We start from the raw sequence: 11,336 nt of genomic DNA, 5'->3' as shown, positions 1-11,336 counted from the left end.
ACTCCGATGGCAAGAATAAGGAACCAAGGCTTCTCCTTTTCTTATCTTCCTCTCCTCTTCTTCTCTACTACCCGCCGGCCACAACTTGATTGTGGAGAGGCGCCGGCCCTAGCAAGAGCCAAGAGGAGCGCCCAAGCACAAAAGAAAAAGGGGTTGAAGGAAGCCGCCGGCCTTAAAGAGGGGAAAGGGAGAAGAGGGAGACATCGACCAAAAACTAAAAGAGAAGAGAAGTTTTTGCCGCCGGCCTTACTTGTCCAAGGAGGAGAACTTAAGTTATGTTTTTCCCTCTTGCAAACCTCCCCTTTTATAGCTAAGCCATCTTAGAAAATTTAGAAAGAATCTAACTAATTTTTCTTATCAGATTTAGTTAGAAAAAATCTAATAAATCTTAAGAAGAAATATTTGTTAGAAAAAATCTAACAACCTTATCTTATCTAGATTTATTTAGAAATAAATCTCTTGATAAGATTTTGTTAGAAAAAATCTAATAACCTTATCTTATCTAGATTTATTTAGAAATAAATCTCTTAATAAGATTTTGTTAGAAAAAATCTAACAACCTTATCTTATCTAGATTTATTTAGAAATAAATTTCTTGATAAGATTTTGTTAGTTTCTTAATAAATTTCCTTGTTTAAATTTTATCTTTATCTTAATAAAATCTTTTAATAAAATTTCATTAATTTCTTAACAAAATTTCTTAATTAAGAAATTTTATTTTTTGACAAAATTTCTTAACAAAATTCTTATGAAAAAACAATAACAAATTTTGTCTGCGGAAGAAATAGAATTCTTAATAGAATTTCGTAACAGAAATTCTTAACAGAATTTCTTAATAGAAATTCTTAACAGAATTTTTCTCCAGAAAAATTCTTAACAGAATTTCAAAAATTTCCAATAGAATTTCATAACAGAAATTCTTAATAGAATTTCTTAACAGAAATTCTTAACAGAATTTTTCTCCTAGAATTTCTGTTAAAATTCCTTTTTGAAATTCTGTTAGAATTTCTACAGAAAAATCCTTAAGAAATTCTTCTTCTAGAATTCTCTTAGGTGGATTCGAGGTTTTATCTAGAGGCTACAGCAGGGACCTAGAGGCGGAATTGGTTTTGGCTTCTTGATGGGCTTGAGCTTCCTATGTTCTCCCTAAACACCCAACTCAAGTCCATCAATAATAACTCATACCACTAAAGGGTTATTATTGAACTACCGCACCAATCCCATATTATAATATGGGCTCCTTTTACCATGAGTGCATTAATCTCCCTGTGTTTAAGATATCATATGTCCGTTAATTAATTGAATTATTGACAACTCAATTAATTAACTTCTGAGTCCGAGAGTAGTACCACTCAACCATATTATCATGCGAAACTAAGTCCACCTGCAGGGTTTATATGATAATCCTTATGAGCTCCTCAAGGGGACATCATCAACCTAGCTTATAGGACATAATTTCCTTCTATAATCAACAACACACCATATACATAGCATTATCTCCCAACTCATCGGGCCTTTTGATCTAACGAAATAAATCTCACCCTTTGATGAATCAAAGAAATACATACAAAGTATATGTGCTTGTTATTATATCGGGATTAAGAGCATGCACATCTGTGATAACTAAGGTCTTGTTCGATTATATAGTTAGTATAAATCGAACGACCTCAAATGGTCCTGCTCAATACACACAAAGTGTACTAGTGTAATTTAATAGTCATGATAAACTAATACAATTACACTATAACCACTCCAATGGTTTGTCCCTATCCATCTTGGTTGTGAGCTACTATTTATAATTTATAAGGAACTGATAACATGATCTTTTGTATGTAACACCACATACCATGTTATCTATAATATAAATTAAGTGGACAACTGCATTATACACTACTAGAAAATTCACTTTTTGAGACACAACAAAATCCGTCTTAAATTATAAATTTACTGTCTCAAAATGTTTTTGAGACGGTGATGAGACGGTAATGTAGCCGTCCCCAATACAAGCGTCTCAAAAAAATATTGAGACAGTTGCACTGTCTCAAATGCGATTTAAGACGGTGTTGAGACGGTTGTTAAATTGTCTCAAAAATATTTAAGACAGTTATTTTTTTGTCTCAAATGTTATGTCTTATCTTGTGAAAAAGCTAGAGACACCAGATTGAGATAGTAATGTGCTGTCTCAAATAAAAGTGAAGATAATAAATTACTGTCCCTAATGTTTTCATTTGTTAGATACACCATTTGTGATGAAAATTAATAAATACTTACTATACAAATTAATCTAGATCAGAATTATTGAATTGTCATTTCAAAATAAAAGGTTTCATGCCGACATTTATCCAATAATAAAAATGTGTACATGTCCATCATTAATTTGATAAGAAAAAAATTATTATTCCAAAGTTACATAAGAGAAAGCCTAAAGAACAACTCTTCATGATCTGGAGATAACTTCCATGATCCTTCTTCATCAGAATCCTGAACATTAAAAAAAACTCCTTTTAGAGGTAAAGATATTTTATAATCTATAAGATCAATATAAAGAATCCATTTTCTCAAACATAATTGATTCAACATGAGACATATATGTAGATTAACAACAAAATCTTATATGTCTAAATATATAAAATTGAGGCCCACATAGAAATAGTCAATTTAACAAAGCCCATTGAATTCTAGAGGTGTGCATAAGATTTATTGTTCAGAAATAGAAGACATATATTGTCCAAAAAAAATGCTTGTGAAAGCAACTACCAATGTACCTGTTGGTTAGCCAATCCTTGTTCATGTGTATTATCTGCAACCTAAAATGCAGAAATTTGACCAATGTGATTCTTATTTCATATTATTTCAAGATAGATGTTTATACAAAAAGCATCCACCTCTTCTTGTTTTCGTTCAAATTTTCAACAATCCCCCACATGAATGGAAATAGGATATATGATAAAATTCAACAGTTGAGTCTAGTATAGATCAGGTAGGTTTTACTCTTTGAACATTCTCTTGTAAAGACTTGTTTATTTATTGGTTGATAGTAGACATGATGTCTTAAACTATATTAGCGTTTGTGTAAGCAGTGACATATATATATCTCACTCAGGACTCTTGATGATACAACTCAATTTTCATGGATATGTTCGTTCATAGCTATGAACATACTTGGTTCTATCAGAAGTTTTAAGAATTGTGCCTCCAATTCTCTTCAAAACGGCCCCACTTCTTTCTCACATAGGTGATCTTGCAAGAGTATTTCACATTACTCTACTAGATCATTAAAAGTCGTATGTTTAACTTCTATCCTTTCACTGATCCATTGGGGTGTTCCTCCACAATGAGCTACTTAGTGTAGTTAGGTTACCCCTTTGAATCTAGTTCTTGAGATCTCAGTCTACATAGATTGAGTTTCCTTTACACCAACATTCCTCATCGACGTCAAACTCATCCCTCACGATGAGCTTGCAACTAACTATCTATTTAACCCTTTAGTTAGTAGATTTGCTAGATTATCCTTTGACTTCACATAATCAACAGTGATAACTCTCGTTGAGTATCTATGACATAGGTATTTAGACTTACCATTATACAGATGGCTTTGTGCCCGACTAATTGTCAATTGACTATCCAATGTATGTAGATTATCAGCACAGGTTTCGATCATCTAGGAATATCTTCTAAAAATTATCGTAGTCATTCAATCTCTTCACCATATTTGTCAAGAGCTACAAACTCAAATTCTATTGTGGATTTGATTATTACAGTATGATTAGAAGATTTTCATGAAATGATAGCACCTCTCAAAGTGAATAAATATACACTCGTAGACTTAGAGTCTTTCATATTGAATATCCAATTTGCATCACTATATCCTTCGATCACAGCAGAATATCTCATATAGTGCAGTCCAAAATCATGAGTATATTTCAAGTATCTCAGTATTCTCGTTATCCCTTTCCAGTGTTCAATATCAGGATTACTCGTGTATCTACTCAATTTACTCGCTACCTAGGCTAACTCTGGTCGTGTATAATTCATCAAATATATCAAACTTTCAATCACCCTAGAGTACTCCATCTAAGAGATACTCCCTCCTTGATTTTTTGATAGATGTTGACTTGTATCTATCAGAATCTATGCCAACGTAGTATTACCCACGGTGAATCTATCAAGAATTTTATTCACATAATGGGACTGACTCAGAATAAGTCCTTTTGATGTTCTAAGAATCTTAATTCCTACAATTACATCAGCTAGGTTCATGTCTTTTATATCAAATCTTAAGTTCAACATATCTTTAGTGGATTTAATGATCTTATCATTACTCCTAATGATAAGTATGGTATCACACATAGGCACAAGATGACATAATCATTCTCTGGGACTTTCATATAGACACATTTATTATATTCATCGATCTTAAATCCACTTGCCTTAATAACATTATCAAATTTCCCATGTCATTGTTTTGGTACTTGTTTCAAGCCGTATACTGACGTCATCAATTTACAAACCTTATTTTTCTATCCTGACACATAAAACCCCTCAAATTATTCCATATAAATTTCCTTTTCTAAATCTCTATTTACCTCTGATCTGCCCTAGTTGAGCTCAGGCCCAGTCAAATTCTGATTCTCCTTCTCGGTCGAAACCATATCTCTGATCTACCGATCAAGATGCCAAATCTCAGAAATCTGACTGCAAAAAAAAACCCAATGGAAGTCCATATGTGATCTAAGAAACCCTAACGACGGCAAGGATTCGACTCTTACCTCTTCGGACCCAATCCCGTGTTCGTGCCGGTCGTCACCACTCAACCAATTCCTCCGCCATCTCGACAAGGGACTAGTCCGACGGTCGAATTCCTGATTGCCAATGATTTCCTTGGCGTCGGCACCGGCTATGGACGAGAATCGCTCATGAGATCGCGCCGTCAGGGGGAAGAAGAAGACAAGGAGGGGGAGATCGCAATTTTGCGATGCACAGTGTCGCGGTTATTTAAAAAGAAAAACCCTAACGGGTTAACGGGTTTAACCCAACCCAAACCAATAATCTTTATCTACTTGGGCTTTTTATTTGGGTTAATGGGCTGGTTTAATTAAGTTATTAATTAGACTAAATGAGGCTGATTTAATTAGCTTCATTAAACCCAAGTTTGAACCCAAACTCATAAATGATTTGGCTCTTAATAATGATTATTAGAGATAAAGTTTATTTGCCTCAGTTAACCCTCAAAAATTCCTTGTATCTTACAGCCAGGCCTGAATAGATGTCGGCGAACTCGATTAGGTCGGGTCCGACCCCAATGATATTGGCCAGGTTAGCCCTGATGTTAGCGAGCTCGGCCAAGTAGGGGCCCACATTAGCGAGCTCACCTAGGCTCGGCCTGACACTGATCAGGTTGAAGCTTACCCTAAACTTGGCCTAAGGCCAGCGAGCACGCCCATGCCAAGCCCGATGCCAACAAACCCTAGACCCTATATTAAACCGACGGGAGAGGTGAAATCGAAGCTTATCGGCTAGGAATCGCGGAGAATTCGAAATGTTGGAGACTTGGGAAGGCCAAGGAGTTAGGAACGCCAAAGAATCAAGAACACTTGAGATCGAAACATTGAAGATCAGAGACTGAGAGAGGGAGAGATCGACTGTGTGAGGGGAAAAGAATCGGACAAAAATCCTAAAAATCATGATTTTAGCGACGAAAGTTAATTTCCATCACTAAATTAGTAGTGAAAATAAACCTCCATCGTTAATTTAGCAATGAAAATTATCTTCCATTACTAAATTACAAAATAACGATAAAAATTAATTTCTGTTGCTAATTTAGCAACGGAGTTTATGACCGTAGCTAATCTAGCAACGGAAATTAACTTCCATTATTAAATCTGGATTTTCTAATTATAGTAAATAACAGAATAAGATTTAACAGGTTTTGCACATATAAACTTGTATTTAATAAAATAAATTTATAATTAATATCAATTAAATCACTTAATTAGTTTATCGACATAAAATCGTATTATAAAATAATATGCAAATCTACCGAATAGGGAGATAAAATCTAACAATTTTGACTCTCAAGCTGTGTTAGCCCCGACTCTTTGAATCACCTACATAGATCGTATCCCTTAAGATCAATACGGGTACTGTTGAGGCCTAACCCAACTGTCAATCTTTTATCATTTTCGCTGGAGACTATATTGACCAATATGCAACATTAATCACATGTTAATTACGAAGTTAAATGGTTCAGTAAAACAAACTTCATGAATCTTATATCAAACAAGAGGCTGCTGTTTCCGCACATGCTTCTTACAAAACAAGAGGAAAACAACTTGAATAAAACTATTGCCCCGTCTCGTACGCGTGGATAGCTAGCTCCTACAGTAGCTTCTCCGTTTCTTCCTTGTGTACTGAACCATCATCGATCCTGCTCTATAAAACGCCCCCTCGCTCGTCGTGAATTTCTCACACCGAGCAGTACTCCAGCAGCAGTTGTAGTAGCTAGCCGAGCAAAAGCCGAGCAGTACTCTCTTCATGGCGATTCCAGTCATCGACTTCTCCAAGCTGGAAGGGAAGGAGAGGGCCGAGACTCTGGCTCAGATCCACAATGGATGCGAACAGTGGGGATTCTTCCAGGTCTGTTGTTTTATGACTCTGTTAATTAGATTGCTACTGTTTAGATCAGTCAATTTGGGAACTAATGTTACTAAAATTAATGCTTTTTTGCAGCTGGTGAACCATGGGATTCCGGTGGAGCTGCTGGAACGCGTGAAGAAGGTGTGCACGGAGAGCTACAGGCACAGAGCCGAGGCCTTTAAGGCGTCCAGGCCGGTGCAGCTCCTCGACCAACTCGTTCGGGAAGAAGAAGAGGTAGCCGGCGACGTAAACAACAACAAGAAGAAGTTGGACGATGTGGACTGGGAGGACGTCTTTGTTCTCCAAGACGACAACCAATGGCCATCCCACCCTCCCCAATTCAAGTAATTAAACCACACGATGAATATATTAATTTTCATGACAATATAATTATGTTGAATAAAAATTGGCATCGATAAATTGATTGATCGATCCATTGATCGATTAGGGAGACTATGAGGGAGTACAGAGCAGAGGTGAAAAAGTTAGCCGAGAAATTGATGGAAATCATGGAAGAGAACTTGGGGCTGGAAAAGGGCACCTTCAAGAACAAGTTCACCGGAAACGGCGAGCACGAGCCGGTCTTCGGCACCAAGGTGAGCATTGATTGACGTTGACGTTGACGTTGACGGAGGACAGATTTTAATAAATAAAATAATTAATTTAAATTCTGGGGTTGTGTCATTGAAGGTGAGCCACTACCCGCCCTGCCCGCGGCTGGACCTGGTGGAGCTGGGCCTCCGACCCCACACCGACGCGGGCGGCGTCATCCTCCTTTTCCAAGATGACCGCGTCGGTGGTTTGCAGATCCTCAAGGACAGCGAGTGGGTGGACGTGCAGCCGCTGGCCAATGCTATCGTCATTAACACCGGGGACCAGATCGAGGTGGTCAGCAATGGGCGGTACAAGAGCGTATGGCACCGCGTGCTCGCCACCGGTAATGGAAACCGCCGCTCCGTGGCCTCGTTCTACAACCCGTCAGTGAAGGCCGTCATTTGTCCGGCTTCAGCCGCCGGCGCCGCCGCCGAGACTACTGCTTATCCCGAGTTTCTGTTTGGGGACTACATGGACGTGTACGTGAAGCAGAAGTACATGGCCAAAGAACCAAGATTTGAGGCGGTCAAAGCAGTTAACTAGTAGCTAATTAACTATACAATGGTTAATTATATGATTAATTATAACTGTTATCGGTTTCTGGTTTTATCATTGTGTGGGCTGTTATTGTTTGTTCGTTTGGACAAACAGTAGCAATAATTTGCCAAAGTTTGAAATGATCCGAGTTAGTGAATAAAATGAATAATCGCTGTTGTTGCATTATTGTTAATTAATCGATATTTTATGAAATATCAGATTGAAGAGTTATTTTTTAGAAGAGCATGTTATATATTTTATTTGGGAATAAATAAAATAGCGATTAATTTTTAGAAGAGAAAGAAATTTAATTTGCTTCATTCAATTCTTTCAATTTACACCCAAATTGTTTTTATTAAAATATGATATTTATTAATTTCATTTTTATCCCCTCTTGTTTGTTTATCAATATAAGATATATTTCGAGCAGAGTTGCAGAAATGTAAGATATACTTTAAAAATGAATTAAATATTAAAAAATGATACAAATTTGATGCAGGAGGATTCATTGAATTTTTTTATTTTTAGTAAATTATTATTTTTATTAATTTTTAAAATTTTTGATAATTTTTATCTTTTGTATTTTAGAATTTTAAATTCGTTTATGAATTTTAAGATTTTGATTCTATTAAAAAAAATTTCTTTGCATCTTCCGATTTTATATCCATTTAAATAATTATTTGAGATGATATTAAAGTTCATATTTTGTGGATTAATAATATTTTTCATCCATATCGTTTATTTCTCTATCTCCTGGATTCTTCCGAATCATAATTTTAAAAGATATTTATTTTCGACATTCACAGTTGATCAATAGAATCAATACAGTCCGCAGAATAATCATTATCCCGTCTGACATCAGTTGGTATTAGAGCCTTTAGATCTCTTCTGCAAAAAGGTGAAATCCGTCGCCTTTAGATCTCATAGATGATCGTCGTGGTTGTGATCATGGTAATGACATGTAAATTCCGACTAAGGAAGCTTCACACTAAGATCGTAATACTCATATGAGATAATTGAAGGTCTACAAAGATAAGTTACAAAATTAACTCAATGTCTGACGGCGCGAATCTTGAGGGGTGTAAGTTTCCTTATTTGATTCTGATTTCACTTTTAAAAGTCCCTATCACAATCGCGAAAGTCATGGTCGACAGAAATAGTACGGAGATATTGGGTTTTTAATTAATCTTCTTGAGTTTGCGGGTACATTACAAACCAAGGAATTTGTTATTGGCTTAACGAAATGGAAATAATTTTTTATTATGAGGAAGTGTCCGATCGTGTGAAAGTCAAACTGATCGTCAGCAAACTTATCGATCGAGCATCAACAGGGTAGGAGCAGTTGCGATGATTACAAGACAGACGAGGCAAAGACAAGATTATTGATTGGGAAAGATGAAAGAGCCATTTTCTTCCTTTCGGTTACACTTAAACTTTGTTACAACGACTTCATACGTTGAGGCAAGGTTATGAGGCAAGGTACAAGATCAATCAATGATTCATGTAAACTACCTATTAAGTGTTTTCATTAATGTAGTGAACAGAAGCATAGAACAACCGATTGCAGGAAATATGCTAATCAAAAAGATAAAAATTTATTAATTGAAGAAGATATGGACGACAAAATCATAGTAGTCATTGATTAGTTTTATGATAAAGAAGGCATTTCCTCTTTTGAAGGGTGGTTAATTATCAAAAAATCACATTCAAATTCTTGTTCAGACAATGTCGACTCATGTGAAAAGGGACATCCAAATCTCGATGTCAGTGATGATGTGGATGATATAGATTACAATCTTATAGGAGAAGAGAAGGATGATGAGGCGACAATATATATATGAAGAGGAAGACTAATTGGCCAAGAAAGAAGTCGCTTACCATCTCGAGGAGATGAAGTTATTGCAAGAAGGTAGTGAAATCCCAATTGAAGAGTTGCTTGCAAGGTACAAGAAGGTTTAAATTCATGCATTGATGATGGCGCAGGGAAGTTTGATGATGGTGCAGAAAAGTCTGAATGTTTTTCCTCTAGTTCCGATTATCAACAAGATTGCTAGTAAATGAGGATGTTCATTAGGAAACCAAATTGATTAATGGTGCACAACAATAGGACAATCACTCAGATGTTGATGAATCAGAATCTGATTTGGAAGAGATGATAAATCATGGGAGCAATATATATGAAAAGATTCAGAATGCCCCCTCTTTGAGGAAAGAGTTAAACAAGTTAAAGAAAGAGCAGCTTCAATTGCATGGTGGAATTCCTTGCTGTGTGAGAAGAATGCCAGTCAATGGAACTAATTTGAGGAAGCTTGTAACTGTAAAACATCCTATCCTTGACATTCATGAGCAGAAGAACAGCGCTTCATGCTACTTAAATTTTTCATCAATACTGGCAGACATAACTCTCTCACCACTTGAATGTTTTCAGAAAATACATGACCTAATCCAGTTTTTCTAGATCCAGCATATAAGGAAGGAAGAATGCGCTAAGATCATTTCACCTTTATTATCACCTATTAGACCTGCCATTGTTCGAAAACAAGTTTATTTTCCTGATACAATTTGACTACGGGAAGCTACAAGAGCTTGCAGTTCTGCTAAGACATCTTAAAATTGAACGACACAGGGCTTTGATCTTTACTCAAATGACTAAGACGCTTGATATCTTGGAGGCTTCCGTTAATTTGTATGGGTATACTTACGTGCGACTAGACGGATACATCACCTGAAGATAGACAGACATTGATGCAGCATTTGAAACAAATCCCAAAAAAAAATATTTATTTTATCCACAATAATGGTTGTGTAGGGATTAACCTAGTTGGTGCTATAGAATTGGGCAGACGATGGAAGTGCACATCTACTGATTTATTAGTGTGCAAGATTGAGGAAAATATATTGAAGATTAAGGCTGATATTATCTGGACTAGCATGCAAGCAGATTCAAAAGTGAGGAATACTCTTGAATTAAGAGATCATCAGTATACAAATCAGTTTCCTGATGAGATAGACAAGTTATGGAATACAGTTGCATGCAATAACAGGACCATTGTTTCAGTCATTGACTTTTTGATTGCTAAAGGGAGGGATTGAAGATTGTGATTCTAATACCTTAGTAGAAATAATAGGAGCAGTTGCTACTTATTTTTAAATAGCCCAATATGTTAGGTTATATCTACCCATAGTAAATATATTGTTAATTGTCAAGTTGATGTCAAATGATTTTCTTCTTGGAGCTACCATTTAACGCTATTTTAAACTCGAGAATGAATTTTTTTCAATCTCGTGGAGATTGATGCAAAAGATTTGTTGAATCATTTTTTTTTATTTTTAATAAATTATTATTTCTAATAATTTTTAAGATTTTTGTAATTAGGATATTTTTGATAATTTCTATCTTTTGTATTTTATGATTTTAAATCCATTTAAAAATTTTAAGATTTTGAGTCCGTTAAAAATTTTTTACTTTTTTTGCATCTTAGGATTTTGAGTTTATTTAAATAATTATTTGAGATGATGTTAAAATTCATAATTTGTGAATTAATAATATTTTTCGACATTGTCATATA

At 35.5% G+C, this 11,336-nt stretch overlaps 1 protein-coding gene across 1 annotated transcript; it reads left to right on the top strand.

The window, feature by feature from the left end:
• Positions 1 to 6,462: 6,462 nt before the first annotated feature.
• Positions 6,463 to 7,964, top strand: LOC141815481 (1-aminocyclopropane-1-carboxylate oxidase-like). Its single transcript, XM_074703424.1, has 4 exons — positions 6,463 to 6,636; positions 6,730 to 6,980; positions 7,085 to 7,232; positions 7,327 to 7,964. The coding sequence occupies exons 1-4, from the start codon at positions 6,535 to 6,537 to the stop codon at positions 7,771 to 7,773; spliced, it is 948 nt and encodes a 315-aa protein (XP_074559525.1). The 5' UTR covers positions 6,463 to 6,534; the 3' UTR covers positions 7,774 to 7,964.
• The last annotated feature ends 3,372 nt before the right edge of the window (positions 7,965 to 11,336 follow it).

The sequence above is a fragment of the Curcuma longa genome, chromosome 21, assembly GCF_044706935.1.
Source record: "Curcuma longa cultivar G26 ecotype Majalengka, Jawa Barat chromosome 21, ITB_CL_G26_1.1, whole genome shotgun sequence".
Taxonomy (NCBI): Eukaryota; Viridiplantae; Streptophyta; class Magnoliopsida; order Zingiberales; family Zingiberaceae; genus Curcuma; species Curcuma longa.
This window is presented reverse-complemented; position numbering and strand designations above follow the sequence as displayed.